The sequence below is a fragment of the Drosophila gunungcola genome (assembly GCF_025200985.1).
Source record: "Drosophila gunungcola strain Sukarami chromosome 2R unlocalized genomic scaffold, Dgunungcola_SK_2 000013F, whole genome shotgun sequence".
Taxonomy (NCBI): domain Eukaryota; kingdom Metazoa; phylum Arthropoda; class Insecta; order Diptera; family Drosophilidae; genus Drosophila; species Drosophila gunungcola.
The window spans coordinates 1,594,083-1,611,755 of NW_026453171.1; the positions used below are offsets into that span (position 1 = coordinate 1,594,083).

Here is a 17,673-nt window from a genome sequence, read left to right on the forward strand (position 1 = left end):
AAGAATTTCAAAAACATCTTTCAATACTACTTATTTAAAATCTTCATAAGCATTTAAACATTTTAATTGTAGATTTTTAATAAATCATATTTAAGGCTTTACTTTTAATGGTTCTAACAAATAAATATCTAAATCCTAATATGTAATTATGTATGCTGTTTAATAATATCATCTAATCAGTTATATTGCCCCTTATATCGATTCCATGACATATGAACTGCAAGTTGTACTTTCTCGTCTCGGCACAGTTCTCTCTTAGTGCGACTGTGAATTGTCATAAATTTAATAATCACAACAATATTTTTTATGTATCAGACGAAAAGTTCAAGGTCAGTTGGTTGCGGGTGAATCGCTTGGAGGGTGTGTGTGTGTGTGCAAAAGTCGCGCAAATAGTGTGCGCATATGTACAATAATATATGGCAGCTGATTGTAATTGCAATTGGATTCCGAATTGTGATAAGCGGTCATAATAAACATGTCCGCTGGGAGGCATTACCAAATGAAAAATAGTCAATGCATCGGCATAAATAACCTTTGCGAGTTTTCCGTACAAATTGACCAAATTTGGGCTGTAAACCGAGGCGGGAATATGTAGGAAAATTGCATTTTATTTGTTCGCTCGGCTGGGCCAATGAGTAATTTCCATATTTTCATATACTTTTCAGTACTTCTCATCTCCGGCTGCATATTTAACCTGCCGCCCCATTTTGCTGTTTACATTTCGTGTATTTCATTTAATTTCCTCTTTGGCTCGGACTCAGCCGAAAATGTTTGGCAGGGGGAGAAGATTTCAATTTCTGACAGTTTTGCGTGCGTTTCAGAGTAAAAATGTTCATTTTCAGGCAACACCCACTGCGTGTGTACTGGAATTGTTTATTTAAAAAATTTGTTTCCTTTTTTTCTGCCTTGCCGTGCGCATCCAAGAATTCATAATAATAATCAGAGCAACACGTAAGTTCGCTCTATCTCTTTCTGTTGCCGAATCTTTTGTTTTCCTGCAATCGACGGAGGCATTAAATTTAAGCACTTTGCCTTCGATTTCCACACAAACAAAACATTAATCTCAGGTGCCTTCTCAGTCCCCCGATTGCCTCTATAAACAACCCAGGGATATTTCCCTGTTCGCTGCTCTTGAGTTTTGGAAATCTAAACATTTTCTTTGCTTTAGCTTTTTTTGGGTGCATTTTTTCCAAAGAATATTTTATGATTTTGTAAAGAATGTGTAGACGTGTTCAAGTGGTGGACAATGAACTCATTATTTTGTTGAATGGTTTTATTAAAGAAGAATCAGGAAATGTAATTGGTTAAATTCGGAAATGAAAAGTTGGTTCATATAATTATTTCTTGAAAAGTATTGAGTTTTGATAGATAAATTAGAAAATTAAATAGAAAATTATCCCTTGCATCCTATTATGTTATAATATTAAAACCATTAGTAAGAGTCTCAGAATGTATTTGAATATATTATTTTTGTTTTTATATATATTTTTGAAAAACCTTGTGCTTTAATAAAATAACCATAATAAAATATTTGAAGATATATATTATTACAAATATTTAAATGTATATAAGAAACATTAATTACGTTATTCCATAAAACTAAGCTTGATTAAAATTAATTAAATTTATTGCAACGACGCAAAATGAACATTTAACTCATAGTATTATCAGAAAATGTTTAATGAAAAAAAAGCCAAATAAATTGTATACTCATATTAAAACCAACAAATAGCGGTTATTTAAAGCTTTTTAAAGACGATTAAAAAATAACCAAATGCAATTACCATTTATCAAATTATGCCATTCTCCCAAGGACAGCTTAGCTAAGCAATTTTCCAGCCGAGCTCTTAGCTATCTCGATTATCTCGTTTATCACAAAACCCCCTTCAGCAGACACTCAATTAACAAATTGCATTCAATTGGATGGAAATTCTGCTAAAGTTGCACTTGCAAATCCTTCAAAGCAACAAAAAACGAATAAAAATAAGACGTAGACGAGGAAAAGGAGTCTATATGGTCGCCAAATGACCAGGGCCAAACAATTAATCCTTTGTTTGCCATTTATGGTTGCCCCCCCTCTTTGCGTTTTTCTCATTTCTTTTTGGCCGACGGCATCTCGAGATGATACATTGACGACGATGATGATAATCACGATGTGGGTGGGTGGGTGTGTGCTCAGAGGCCATTAAGCCCTACTTGAGGAATACAAAGCACAGACATTTAGTGCTCGAGAACTAAACGCAGCATAAATATTTGCAACCCTCTAAGATCTTTTGTCGGCGGCGATAACCGCATAACCAGACGCATAAAACCCCCCCGATACTCGTATCTCCACGCACCACTAACTTTTGCCATCCACTTATTTCTTTTTTTTTTTTCTATTTCTAGGTGCCGGTGAATCGGGCAAGAGCACAATAGTCAAACAGATGAAAATCATTCACGAGAGCGGCTTCACTGCGGAGGACTTTAAACAATATCGACCGGTTGTCTACAGCAACACAATACAATCATTAGTTGCAATATTGCGCGCGATGCCAAACCTAAGTATTCAGTACAGCAATAACGAGCGGGAGGTAAGCCCCCCAATGAGTACCCATTCAGTCCGTTCACATCCACTAAGCTCGGTTTTTTTCTTTCCCAGAGCGATGCCAAGATGGTGTTTGATGTGTGCCAGCGGATGCACGACACCGAACCCTTCTCGGAGGAGCTGCTGGCCGCCATGAAACGCCTCTGGCAGGATGCCGGCGTCCAGGAGTGCTTCTCGCGCAGCAACGAATACCAACTGAACGATTCCGCTAAATAGTGAGTACAACCATTTTTAATACACAAATATTTAGCCACGCAGAATGGGGTGTGAAGTGAAACGGGCAGATGGTGGAGCATATTATTTTAAGTGGTGTATTTTTAATCAGTTGGATAACACGTAGGTGGCAAAAAACAAACCAATGGAGATTATTTTAATTGATTCATTTAAAAGCGCTGAGCAAACTGGCAACTAAAGCGAAACTTGAATTAATACTATCCGTTATATTTAAGAAAATTGACTTTCTAAAATTTAAATTAACATTAAAATTAGAAAAGCTTAAGCACTTTAATAAATGTTTAGGACAGCGTATTTGAATACTCTTTAACTTTCCTGGCTAAATTAAACTTTGCCACGTCACGATTGACCTTTCCTATAAATGTATTTTAAGCTACATCATTATGACTCCTGAATACGTGATGTTTTGCTCTTTAAATTGAACTTGTAATTTAATATGACTGGATTTTTCTTTTTTACAATCTAAAAATAAAAATTAGTTTGTGCAGTTATGAGGGAAATTTAATATTCCCTTTGATTTACGCTTTTAGTCAGAATCATCCCGCAAAAGTTTAAGAAATTTCTTTAAAGTTAAGACCAAAATAGAATTACTTTCAGATTGACCACACACCAAGCCATTACACCAGCAAAACTAATGATACACTTAATAAAAACCAATTAATCATGAGCATAGATTGGCGTTTGCTTGACCTTAGCCATCACATTTTGTCCTAAGCCCACACGCCCTTTGATTAATGATAATGCCAGACAAGAAAAACAAACAGAAACACCATTTATATTGCATACTTTGCGACGCTTTATTAGGCACAATTATTCTTCGAAGAAAAAACTACAACTAAATATGGGGGATTATAATGGGTTCTATATACACATGTATCCACATAAATACACAACGTTTATTCACTTACACGCATCCACATAAATACGCTCGTGGCTATGGGATGTGCTGAATTTGTCGGGACTTTGTGTATTATGTACATTTGCTTAATTAAAAAGAAACATCGCAGCAGCAGAAGCAGCTGGGCTCTGACTATAAATATCACACATCCGCCGTGTGTCACTGCAGCTGTGAGGCTGTTAGGCCGAGCTCAATGTAGAGCTCTCAGGGCCTCCAGTTCCCTTCGGTGGACACTCACTCACTCGTCCCTCAGCGTTAGCTTAAAATTTAGTGGAGACTGCGGGATGTACGTGGAGTTCACACGGTACACAAACTCCCCGGAATTGTATGAGACCTTGTATTTGCGGAAGATCTGTTCCGAGAATTAAACATCGCAAATTAGAGGGGCCAGCAAGGGGATACAAAGGTGCAAAAACAACCAAAAATAAAACCAACCTTGGCCAGCAGCGTGTGCAACTCGATTTCGGCAAAACGACGACCCACGCACATGCGACGTCCAAAGCCAAAGGGCAAACTCACAAACGGGTGAATTTTCTGGCTAGCATGGGGGCAACCAGCTGCAAATGAAGGCAATTTCGTTAGAACACTGGAAATAAGGGTTTCCTTTCAAATACTAAGAGGAAATATTTTTTAAATAATCGAACTTCTTTTTGTTTTTCTTGGTTTAGAGTAGAGACACACAAAAAAATTTCAATAAAACTAAACTATTGAATTTTAAATTATTGGGTATGACAAATGTCTCAACAAGATGAGTATTCAATCAATACCTCGATCAATAAAAGCAAAACATTTGTGGCTTAAAAAAGGGCCTTAGACTTATAGAAAGAAAACTTAAAAGTATATTATTTGGAATTAAATTAATACCTAATAGTTTATTTTCAAGACACACTTATTAAATATCAACTTTAAGTTTTATTTTGGGTGTATTATACTATATTCAGGCTCAAAAAATGGTGTGTCAAGAACAAGTACGCAATGCTTTTAACGAACGAAGTGCCTGACATTTTATAGTTGCTGAGTAGCCGACTTAAGCGTTCTTTTATGCTTAAAGCACATTTTTTAGAGACCAACTTACCTGCATCTGCCGCTGACTGTTTCAGCCAGCGCTCCGGTAAAAAACGCTTGGGCTCTGGGAAATATGCGGGATCGTTTGAAACAACCAAATGGGGGAAGATAACGTGCGTCTGCAAAAAAAAAGAGGACTAGAGGAGTGAAGTGGCAGTCCAAATGGTCACTTTTGAAAGGAAACTTACGCCCTTGGGAACATGGTAACCATTGATGACAGCATCCGACTGAAGACTTCGGCCATTGGCAATTACCACGGGTCGCATACTACATGGCCAAAAAGGTTATCCGTTAAAAAGGTGGCCTTGAACCAATCAAAGAGAAGTGCCCTCTTACCGTAGAGTCTCCTTCACACAGGCACGCAGGTAGGGCATCTGCTCCAGGACATTCTGGTTGATCTCTGCTTCGCGATGGGGAAACACCTTTTGCAGCTCATCGAAGAGTCGCTGCTGTTTGTCTGGGTTTTTGGCCAGCTGATAAATTGTGGACGAGGCGGCCACAGAGGTCTGCAAGATAATGCAAATATATATATATTGATAGTAAAAATAATGAGTTTGCCTTTGGGCTTACCGTATCGACGCCCACTAGAAATAAATCCAAAGCCAAAATGGCAGCCAATTTTCGATTGCCCGTCTTTCGCACTATTCGCTCCACAATTGAGATATCCGCCTCTGATTTGGGCAAACCCCTAGCCTCATCGGCCTCGGCCTTGTCCATGGTCTTGCCAATGTTTTTCATGCAAATTCTAGGTATACAACAATGTTGTAATAGCTTAATTGATGAATTCTAAATGTGATTATTAACAAACTTACGCTGTGAACTGATCCAAAGCCTTGACGAAGCTGCGGTATGCCTTGGTGGGATATACTCGCCACAGGGGCATTCGTAGCTCCAATTCCGGAACTGCCCAGAAAAATGTGTTAATAGCCTCGATGATCTGTTGGGCCTCTTCACTGCCTTCAGGCGACAAACAGCCCAACCTTGTATCTAGGGAAACACGACCCACAGCTGAAATCGTTTAAGGATTAATATAAGAACCTTAAAATATAATTAAAATAGTTGGCTTCTGGTTTAACAAAGCGGAGGTGAAAGCAACAAGTTTTAAATAATTACAAAACTACATTTTTTCTCTACCGTAAAAACTACGTATGTCGTCAGCTTACATGTCCAATTAAAAGTTGACAAACTTTGACCACAAAGCTGAGACCTTTATGTTTAAACTAAACGTACTCACATTGTGTGTTATACAAAGTTTAAATATCCAGAGAATTGTTTTAAAAAGAATTATTCTTTGAAACGCATTATTGTATTTTACATAATAATAAATTTAAAGCCTTGACGTGCAAGAGCATATACCAATTTCTTTAATTAGTTTATAACTGTCAAAAGGATATAAAATCCAAGTCCTTGGTTGTCCAAAGTGTCCTGAAGTCATTATACCCTAATTACCATTGCAATAATTCAATAAATATTGCCAGCAAAGTGTCATAATCGGATAAGTAAAATGAAATTGCAACAACTTACATTCCAAGGCCCATTTGTAGAGCTCGTGGAGGAAATTGGCTGGCAGCTCGTCATTTTCGTCGCGCATCAGCTCAATGCTGCAGTTGAATATAGAGTATATGTAGATTGCATAACAGTTTGGCTGCGCGGATGCTTTGGCTCAGACTTACCGGCCCATAAACTCGCTGGCAATGTCATTTAGCGGCGGAATATACTTCTTGGCCGTCTGCGGTTGCAGCAGGATGTGCTGCACCTCCTGCCTGAAGGCCTCCCACTTGGGACCGTGCCTGAAAAAGTTGGAAAAGAGGGTGGATGTGGAATGTGCACTCCGAATGCCCGCCACAATATCCGTTATATAAGCACATTACTTACACGCCAATTAGGCCGGCCACATCGCCAAAGAAATCGCGTCGCAGGTCGCCCTTGTAATGGCGCAGTGAGGGCATCGAAGGTCTGGGTTTAGCAGCAAATAAAAAATAGGTTTTAAAAAAATGTTAAAGGGTGCACAGAAAAAATGACACACTACATACTTACTAAATGCATTTATACTGTTTTGTAAGCACTAAAAGGTAATGCTTAAAGTTAAATATCAATATTATTACAATAAATTATATTTGTTTAAGATTTCACTTAATGAAGTTGCATACATTTAAATATTACTATAAATATTTAATATTGTTTAAGTTACTTTATATTTTTCATTGTAATTGATATTGAATAAAAAAAAGTTGCTTCAATTTTGAACAAACTTTTACCTATATAATAGGTAAAACGTCAAAATTTTTAGAATTGCACACCTATTGAGAGCGAAAAAGTTGTATAAAATCTATATATTTTTCTTTTTGTTCAAGATTTGTATTGTTCCTTAATCTGAGGCTCAGACGAAAAAATTTCATCCCTACAAACCTCGCAATAATGAGCAATTTTGATAATATTTTTTTCCATTATGCATGTGAGCTTGTCAGTGTATGGAATAGCTAGAACCCCGCCCCCGTAAGCCACCACACCGCCCCTTTTGAGGTCGCTTGCCCTTGCGTGCAGACAGACCGGCGACGACAACATCAAACACAAATTCCTACCAAAGCCCACACAGAATGAAGCGGTTTCTATCCTTCTCCCTATTTCTACACCCCTTGATGTATGTACATACATATAGCAACTCCTATTTGCATTATATTTGTCTACTCGCATGTCACAGAACAAATAAGAGAAGCGTATTTATTGGCTTTTGTTTTATGCACCACCCTGGCCAACAACTTAGCCAGCCATTTGGCGCGTTTGACTTGACTGTTGTGTTGTTGCTCGCTTCTCACTTACATTGGCTGTAAGTTGTCCTAGGCAACAAAGCGCTCAATTAAATGCGAGATTTAAGTGTAAATATGTAAATTTGTCTGTTGTAAAACGTCAAGAAAACTCAACCCCCTGAATGTCTATAAAATAAGTATATTTTGCATCGAATTATGTAAATTTTGTGTACTAGCAGCAAGTTGGCAAGAACGTAATAGTTTAAAAATAGGCAAAAAATTAATGAGCCCATGGCAGTTAAACACAAGAAGATACATATCAATGTACATCGCTTTGCTTAAATATAAAAATGTATAAGAAATTGAAAATTTATAATGTAAGATTTAAAAAAAAAGGGATTTTTTGTGTTTCGTGATGACGTCTGTTAAGATTAACATTAAAAAAATAGAGAAAGGGCATAACATTTATAACAAGAAGGAAAGCAAACTTCGGCAAGCCGAAGTTCATATACCCTTGCAGCTATTGCATTAATTAAATACTTTTGAAAACATTTAAATTATGATTTACTTGAGTATGTGCTAAAAAAAAACATTGAAACTATGATTATTTGCAGCTCAATTATTAGATAGTTATTTTATATATTTTTATTATTTCTATGGGAGCTATATGCTATAGACGTCCGATTTTGATAAAATTTATACCATAATTCTGAAATAATTAAACATTGCTATATGTCGAAGAACTAAACAAAAAATTAAAAAACAGAAAAGTTATAATTTTTTTCATTTATTTTTCCGATTGTTCCTATGGGAGCTATATGCTATAGTCGTCCGATTTTGATGAAATTGAAACCGTAATTCTGAAATATTAAACCATTACTATATCTCGAAGAACTAAACAAAAAATTAAAAAACAGCAAAGTTATAATTTTTTTTCATTTATTTTTTCCGATTGTTCCTATGGGAGCTATATGCTATAGTCGTCCGATTTTGATGAAATTTAAACCGTAAATCGGAAATATTTTACCATTACTATATGTCGAAGAACTAAACAAAAAATTAAAAAACAGCAAAGTTATAATTTTTTTTCATTTATTTTTCCGATTGTTCCTATGGGAGCTATATGCTATAGTCGTCCGATCCGGCTCGTTCCGACTTATATACTACCTGCAATAGAAAGACAACTTTTGGGAAAGTTTCATGCAGATAGCTTTAAAACTGAGAGACTAGTTTGCATATAAAAGGACGGACAGACGGACAGACGGACAGACGGACAGACGGACATGGCTAGATCGACTCTCCTAGTGATGCTGATCAAGAATATTTATAGGGTCGGAAACGTCTCCTTCACTGCGTTGCAAACTTCTGACTGAAATTATAATACCCTCTGCAAGGGTATAAAAATCACACAAATGTATGGGCCTAAATGTATGTGTGTTTTGTTTATCTAAAAATTTCACACTAAATCAAGAGTGACGTCTTTGGAATACTAAACACTTAACCGGGAACTCCAAGAAACTTTCTGTGCACAATTCCGTAACTAAAGCTTTTCAAGTTGACCCCAAGATAGTCACGATCCGAACTCTAGCCTGAAATAGCTCGCATACCTTTTCCGAGTTAGATATTCCCACACACGAATCGGCATTTCTTTCCGAATTTTATGGGCCTCGTAAAAAGCCAACAAAAAGCCGACGCCTCGGGCACATGTATTTTGTACATACATCTCTTGGCCAAATATGTTCATCAATCAGTTGGGCAGTTGGGCAGTCGGTCAGTCAGTTAGTAAGTCATTCAGTTTGTGAGCAGTAGTTAGCTGTTGGCTTCACACTTCTGCGCCGGCAGATGGTTCATTCATCAATCTGTCTGCCGACCAACGAGCCAACATTACGTTAATGTTGTCCCATATCCAATCTATTAGCGATTCTTTTCAGTCATTTTAATGATGACTTGCTAAATGTGCTCGCCATTCGCAAACAATAGAGTGTTTGGCTTTTGCGGCGTCTGCGATTCGCTATCGATCCGTGTTGTTGTCTATAAACTACATGAACTTAACTATTGGATACAAAAACGTAACTTGTTAAATTTGGTTCATGGCCACGGCTATGCCGCAGATATGTCCGAATGATAGCGAAAGGCGGAGAAAAGAAAGCTTATAAAAGTTATGGACATGTTAGCGATCTGTGTGACTTTCGTTTTGTTTGTTTTTTTTTTCCTTCATCATTTCGGTCATTTTTATTTATTTCTATGATGCAAAAAAAAAAAACTCTTGCCGGACTATGTGAATAGTTTGTTTTGTCTGGTTTTATTTCGGTTGGATCTCGTGTTGCTAGGCCTACGGATCGGATAGGCAAATGAGAAGTGAAAGTTTCAGCTAAATTCAATTTAATAGGTTATTTTTATCACGCGCAAAAAACTTTAATCTTTATGACATATTTTTCGGTATAAATATTAATTGTTTAAATTATTTAATTCTTATGTTTTCTTAACGTTCATTGGAAACAGAACTCACAACGAAAATAAAATGCTTATGCATGTCTTAAATAACTTTCGATTTAGAGTAAATTAAATTTTTTTTTTATATTTTAAAAGTAATATTTCTCTACCTACATGTCTTAAACATTTAAAAGAAAGTACCTTTAATAGAAGACTGTTTGTTATGCATATTTAGTTTGCCTGGGAAACAAAGGTAATGGAATTGCACCTCCCACGCTTGAATAAATTTCGTAATAGCAATATTTTTGAAATCTGCCACACCGATTTCAATCTGTCACAATATTTTCACGCATTCTGTTTAATCCGCATTCCCGGTGCAATTGCCATTTTCCTCCTCCGTTAATTAATAATTTAATTACAGGCTGCATTCATTCAATATGCGCATAAATAAAGATGAATTGCATTTGCAGTGGGGCTAAAAAGAGGGAGGTTGGGCTAAAATCGTCCATGCATAACTGACTTGCTGCGGATATACATACTATATATACTATATGAACGTGGGCTTGTGCACATATGTGGAATTACTGGTAGTTCAAACCAAGTGCAGCCATGCAGAACATAACTATAATCTTGGATTAATAAAATATAAAATTAACTTGATTAATCTTTAAAGGGGGGAATATACCATAGTTTAGTTATTTGAAAATGTCATGTTTTTTTAAATACTTCAGTACGTGTGTGGGTCTCTTCCGATATAATCTTAGTTCGATTATATTTTTGAATCAAGATTTCAGACTGTATAAATAAGTCCTAGCCCCTCTTTTCTTACGATTATAAAACATGCAGAGGATAATCAATCATACCGAACAGACAGGTCACATGAGTCGTATACGCAATTTCGTACTATATCATCGAAAGATGGCAAAAATTGATTATCACTCACCGGTGTGGCATTGCCTCCTCCTTCTTGAATATGTTGCGAATCTCGTCTCCATCGAAGACGAACAGCAGATCCGGATGGCCAATCAGACCACCCACTTTGGCCATCTTCCCATAGTTCACATGCAGCTCATTCATGACCTTGTCCAAGTCACTTATTTTGTATGTTCCTGCCGGTGACAACTCGTTTATTAGCCCTCCCTGTCGCAATTTCCCGAAAGCGGGACGAGAACTTACCAATTAGGGGAGCAAACCGCCAGGAGTTGCCAATCAGCGGCAAGGGATATGGACCCGGCACTTCCGAGTAAGGACGCACTGCAGCTGCCGAAGAAGTGGTGCTTTCTGCCGGTAGAGCGGCTGTTTTTGCCATAGTAATGGTTGCTGCTGCTGTCACGGCTTGTTGGCTGTCAATTAGTATTAATTGAACGTAGTAAAAGGGGAAACAAGACAAAAATCATATTTATTTTCATTATTTTGTTCATTTTTTTATAAAAGCTTTAACTGAACTTGATGAAATTTTATTAAGTTAAGTTTTTTAGCTTTCACAACTTTTTTACTTTATTTCTTTTATATTAATAACAATATAAAGTTTGAGCAGTCAAAATTGTATTCTCATTTTTAAGATCTGAACTTTATGAGCAAAGATGTAGTTAAACGTTTAATGAAAGTCTTAAAATGCCATTCTTTTATTTTATATGTGAAATGAGTATATGTTCAATTCACATTGAAAATTTAATTTTAAATAAGAAAAATATAGTATTTAAGTTAATCTACAGGCGTTTGCTTATATTCACTTATGAAGGTCGTTTAAATGTAATTTTATTAGTAAGAATAAGCAATGCGCTATTTTTTAAACTTTTTATATAACACAAAAATGTTACCCAAATAATCTAATTCAAACTTAAATCGAATTCAAGTAAAACAAAAAACAAAAGTGAAATACCGAATTGACCGGATAATTATTAACAGAACATTATTAATGACTAAATTAGATTAGTTTTTTTTATGTGTAGAATTTTAAAGTATTGGCGTGAGAAAATTACTAACCTGACATTTAATTTCTTGAGATTTGCCGACTCTCCTGTCCGCAGTCGGTGCATTGCAATTGATTTTTCAATTTCCGTCGCCACGCCCACTCCGCTGCTGGGTGGCGACACCGCCCCACCGCCCCCCAAATGCGGCAATGAGGTGGTGCTGGAAGTGGAGCGCCTCATCAGCGCAATGGAGGTTTTGCGTAAGCCCGACATCTTGAGCTTGGTCCTGCTGGGCAAAAGTATTATGTAAAAAAAAAGTTCAGCAAGTTGAGCAATCTGCTGACGGCAACTAAATTGTGTATTTATGCTTATTTTCAAAGTGTTTCTTCCTGGCGGCAAAACTTTTGATGCATATACACGGTGATTTTGCCGGGGGGAAATCAATCGATAAGAAATAAAGGCCACTCGGGTTTATTATTCAAGCGATTCCCACAGAGAATTCGTAGAGTCTAGCGCTGAAAGGCGTTCGCTTGGAGAGCAAATATTATGGCACACTCGCATATCCATATTCATTTAAACATTCAGCGCTGACAGCACTTAGTTCGAGTTAGTTGCAAAACAAAACCAAGCAAACAATCGACGATTGTCCCTTGTCCTCGGATCTCGGGGGAGCACTTTAGAGCAGCATTAGGAGGTCGGGTGGCAGGGGGATTCGCATTTGTCGGCAGACTCGGTGCGTTCCATTTTATGGTTGCTGCCAATAATCAAGTCGGAGTTAGCTAGCGTTAAATTGAGCCCAACTACAAGCACTCGTAAAATGTGAATTCAAACAAAGAAAACACAAATTGAAGAGTTATTGAAGTAGCGCAACTGAGGGCCAAGTCAGCCCTGGCCAACTCATTGTTTTGCTTTGACTTTGAAAGGAAGCAATAGCAATTCGACATTATTTGATAAAGGCTTTGTAAACTTCTGGCTATGGGCAAACAACTTTTGTCTCTGTTTGCGAAACTTCTAAAGAAACTTTTGAGAATTTCGTTTACCAAAGAAAACCAAAAGTGTGTTAGTTTTCAATCATTTTAAATGTTATTAGGGATAACATATTCTGCAATATTGGTTTACGAATCACACTCAAATTGATAAAACTAATAAAGTTTTTAACCTCTTTACTTGGAATTCATTTCTAAATCCTTTAAAAGTAACAGGATAATCTCAAAATGGGCTAACAACTTAATAGTATTGCCAAACAAGAAACACATTTTGCTTCAAACTTCAAACCGTTAAAATGTCAAAGCTTGATTGAGCCAACCTTTTCTTTTTGGCTTTGGTATGACTTTAATTTTCCTCCACTTTTACTGGCAGTATACAAACTCTGTTTTCTACCCCAAAAAAGAAAAGAAAAAACACCAAACTTGCTAACACACACACACGCATTTAATATGAGCATTCCTTCCCCGCAGCCAGAAAACTGGCAACGAGGCAAGATTGCTCATACGCCGCGTATGCCATCGAACAATGGTGGCAGCGGCAGCGGCAACGGTAGTGGCAGTGGCACTTTTGTACGCCAGCTGCCTGACTTCTTGTGCGCCTGCTCCCCAAAAGGCAATATAATTTAAATGCCGAAAATTTGATGGAACAGAAATCTGCGCTCACACAAATCCAGCAAGCTTGCCACCCACATTTCCCCTTCTGGCCTTTTATTTCTTGTGTACACTCACTCGTGTGCACAATGGCAGCGGAGCGGCTTATCCTTGCCCTTGTCGCACAAGCGGCGACCTTGAGCTCTCGAGCGGTAGCAACGACAACAACAACAACAACAACAACAACAACAACAACAACTAAACTATCTGAGAACGTCAGCGCGGTTTTATCGCCCAGGCGGTTATAATGAACTTGAGTGATAATCCTAGCGCCTGCGAGTAATGTAGAAGAAATGTCAAGCAGCCACTTGTCGTTGACTTTTATGGCCATTGTTCCAAAACTAGAGGCTGTGCGGGGGAGCAGCTGTCTGATTTCTGGGCCGCATTTTCTTTACACACGAATGAATGCGAAATTGAAAGGAATTCTATTAGCATTCAGCTGCTAAATGAGCAAAGGTGGTTGAAAAATCCCGACCGATTATGTCACTCTGGCAGCTTGGCAAATCTTTGGCCCATTGGTTTTTGACTTGCCCTTCGAGAGGTGTGGCCAAAAAGCATATTTAAATTTGCTTTCACGCTGCCAGTTGCTTAAGTTTCGCAGTGCAACTAGTTTAGCTAGATTGCCTAATTTGTCTGGGAAAATGCAACTTGGAAAACTCGATTACAAAATTTCAAATTCGTCTATCATGCAGCTAATTGCTTTTTCCCTTAACAACTTTAGTTTTCACTTTGCAATTGTTCGTCTATATCTACTTTTTAGTATAATATTTTGAACCCTTCTCTGGTTATTTTATTACATAGTGTTCAGATTCCAAATTAAAAATTCCACAAAATCTATACAAATTAAAAACAAAAAACTGTAATTTTCATTTAACTTTTAAGTTGTTAATACTTCATACGTTTTTTCAATTTTACACGACTCCCATTAAATACTTGCTTTCTTTTTTTTTCCAATACTTAATCAATTTAATTAAATTGGGCCTTTCACGCTAACAGTTGATTTCTTTGACAGCCAAGTTGACTGAATACTTTTCAAAGTGCAACTAGTTTACCTGACACGCCCGAGTTGACGCTGGAAAACACCACTCGGGAAAACTCACTTAAACGTTTGTTTTTTTTTTTTATTATTTTGCCGATTCGTTTTTCTCGGCCTGCTATGCCAGTTGGTTGGGTTTGAGATTGAGTTTAAATCGACTTGTTGCCGATTCAATTTTAGTTTAAATTTATTTGTGGTCTTGGTTTTGCAAAGACTTTCAAGCCGTCGTTTGTGGACAATTAAAAACAGCTTTGGATGCCTTTTGTTGTATGGATTTCTATTGTTGCTTTGGCCAATTTCCCACTCGCTTACAAGCACTCGAAAAGGCAGGGAGATTCGCCAGGTATTTTTTGTCACGCAACGCGAAGCCGTCGCAGTCGTAGGTTTATGTTTGCGGTACACCGAATCGAAGACCGAAACCGAACCGAGCGCTATGGAGCTATGAATGGAGCTCCCGAGTCTTGAGCTGTTGCCTCGTAGACCAACCGCGACGCACTAAACGCGATCGCCGGGCTTCTTAGTCTACTTATACGCTATACGCTATACGCTATACCCTATAGGCCAACTCCGAACTGCTGATCGGCCAAGTGGACTTTTGGCGCATTTTTGTTAGTTTTATCACTTATAATATTTCTGCTAATTACTTGCTACCTGCTGCTGCGAACTTTATCACTCTTTCTAGCCCAAAAAACTAGTGGGTTATGGCTGGTATAAATAACGTAATTTTCCAAATGAAATTGAAAGTGCCTAATAATCCTAATCAAAAAGCAAAAGTTTGTGTTAATATATAACGGTTTACGCACACTTGATTGACATTAATGAGGGGCCTGACGAGGTTCGGATGGGCTTTGCTTTAAGGCTTGGGGGTTATGTAAAACAAATAAATTATTATAAAACGCTGCTGAGACTAACGACCCATTTGCTTGGCCAAATTGCACGCAAATCGCTTAATTGAAAAGGCCATAAAAGTTGGTAAAACAATAGTCGGAGAAGCCGGCAAATAAATTTTGCATGATGGCAAATGGGTAAATGGAGTTGGGCTACAAACACCCTAGATGACGTCGAAAAGGTTTTTCTATTATAAAAACTAGTTTTTTTTTACAAAGTTTTCTGTTTTAACACAAGCCCTAAATTTGGCTTGCCGCAGTTTTTTCTTTAAAACAATGTATGTTAAAAAAAGTGATATGATATGATGATATAGTTGTCCGATTTAGTTTAAATTAAACCCACTACTCTGAAATACTAAATTTGTACTATTTTTTTTTTTTACAAAATTAAAAAAAATATTTTTGTTTAGTTATTTCAATTGTTCTTATGGGATATATAATATGTTGTCGACCGATAAATTTACATACCACCTGCACGACCTGCCAGGCGATGGTGATCAAGAATATATATACCTTATTGGGTCGAAAATGTGCCTTTCAAACTTTTGACTGAAACTAAATTATTATTATTAAGTGCAAAGGCTCTCTGGTCAAAACTATATAAACTGCATTACAATGTATTAAGTAATATATTACCAATACTCGATTTCATTTAATAACCAGATCGGTAATCTTTCTGAGTTTAAATTGTGTTGTTTTTCCCCATACAATGTACAAAATATAAAACTTTTTCTCTAATTCTGTTCTCTTATTTAAGCAATGATAATATGGTTGTCTTAAGCTCACTTTCATTTATGATCTACTTTGAAAAAACCACAACTTAGCCACTTGCCACACATTGCAACACATTTTCCGGGCTTACAAATTGCAGCTGCATGTGTGGCTGCGGTCTTGGATCAGTAAACAGAAAAGAAAACTTTTAAGATGGACATGTTAAATAAGATCTCCGCCAGCCAAGTGCTAACCAAGCAACTGGTTGCCCAATCGACAAACGTATCGGATCCGTTTGCAGGCGGTCAATTAACGTTTGTCCAAGAAATTGTAACAAATATCGGGGCATTAGTTTTGATTATGCAGCTTACCCCATCGCCAAACTTTTCCGCATGAAAGAGGAGGTGGTTGCGACCATGCGACCAATTTCCTTGGGCAACTGCAGAGGCCCTATCCAGTTCCTATCTTCGAGTATGGCCAACTTTGGCCAACTTGTTGGGCAATTGTGCGTGTAATTTAGGCGAAAACCAGTTGGCCAATGAATCTGATTTCAGCGCAAGAGCAAGTCAACCGAAGATTGATGCGATAACCAGCGCAGATTCCTCGGCCAGCGTCAAAAACTATTTACGACCTGTCTGAAACTGGCCAACAAATAAAATTAGCTGACCAACAAGTCTGCGGCCTTTGGCCCTTTATTATCAAAAGGCATTGCGTGCTGGACGTTAATTACGGTCCCAAAAACACACATATCCCAACTGACCCCCTCTTTGATGACCTACTTGTTGACGCTCTTACACCCAAGCACGCAGACTCTGTATCTGCATCTGTATCTGTATCTTCAACTGTATCTGTATCTGTATCTGTATCTGTATCTGTAATCTGTATCTCAAACTGTATCTGTATCTGTATCTGTATCTGACAGATGCTTTCGGTTGCCGTTGGCTGACGGTTACATAACCGGCAAATAAAACTAATTACAAATATGGCATGGCCTGTATGCACGGAAATAAGAACCAGAACAAGTCACGGAAATGGAAATCATTTTGAATGACCAGTTTCAGCAGGGAAAGCAGCCGTTTGCATAGCCAACTAATGTGTGTGTGAGTGGGTGCTTTTTCCCAATTGCCATTTCCCATTTTCCCTTTGGTCTCGACACGCGCACAGGTTTTTTTTGTTTTTAATTGTTTGCTCAGCGCTTTAGTCTGCGCCTTAATTGTTTGCTCAAGTCTTGGCAGATAGGGCCGGAAAATTGAGAATGGTTGGGTGAGAATGGTTGGGCAAACATGTGTCTGGTCAAGCCATGTGTGCGGTGGGGAATGAAAGTTCTTTCGTTCCTAGACTAAAAAACACACACTTTCCCTGCTCCATTTTCTTGCAGTTTCCTGGATGATTTGGATCGGTTAGGCGCAAAGGATTACCAGCCAACTGAACAGGATATCTTGCGTACTCGCGTCAAGACCACTGGCATCGTTGAGGTACACTTTTCCTTCAAAAACCTCAACTTTAAGTAAGTCACAGCTTGCGA

The 17,673-nt window shown here is 37.7% G+C and overlaps 2 protein-coding genes across 13 annotated transcripts in view; one reads left to right on the forward strand and one right to left on the reverse strand.

The window, feature by feature from the left end:
- Positions 1-17,673, forward strand: part of LOC128256014 (G protein alpha o subunit) — a 28,699-nt gene that overhangs the window by 9,760 nt on the left and 1,266 nt on the right. For 5 of the 6 annotated variants that reach the window (XM_052986005.1, XM_052986007.1, XM_052986009.1 and 2 more), the window contains 3 exons: positions 2,389-2,573; positions 2,642-2,802; positions 17,527-17,655. In XM_052986005.1, the coding sequence (XP_052841965.1) occupies positions 2,389-2,573; positions 2,642-2,802; positions 17,527-17,655 (475 nt within the window). Of the gene's footprint in view, positions 1-2,388; positions 2,574-2,641; positions 2,803-17,526; positions 17,656-17,673 lie in introns of those variants that run through there. The other variant, XM_052986010.1, reaches the window with a different exon arrangement.
- Positions 3,367-15,062, reverse strand: LOC128256013 (probable cytochrome P450 49a1). 7 transcript variants are annotated; one of them, XM_052986002.1, is made up of 14 exons: positions 14,863-15,062; positions 11,951-12,163; positions 11,141-11,307; positions 10,908-11,073; positions 6,660-6,740; positions 6,458-6,574; positions 6,309-6,385; positions 5,597-5,792; positions 5,355-5,529; positions 5,121-5,290; positions 4,973-5,051; positions 4,795-4,903; positions 4,155-4,276; positions 3,367-4,071 (listed from the first exon to the last, which is right to left on the reverse strand). In XM_052986002.1, the coding sequence occupies exons 2-14, from the start codon at positions 12,148-12,150 to the stop codon at positions 3,958-3,960; spliced, it is 1,773 nt and encodes a 590-aa protein (XP_052841962.1). In that variant the 5' UTR covers positions 12,151-12,163; positions 14,863-15,062; the 3' UTR covers positions 3,367-3,957. The 7 variants fall into 7 exon arrangements, with proteins under 7 accessions (XP_052841962.1, XP_052841964.1, XP_052841961.1 ...); XM_052986004.1 differs by having other exon boundaries at positions 11,951-12,166; XM_052986001.1 differs by having other exon boundaries at positions 14,648-15,062.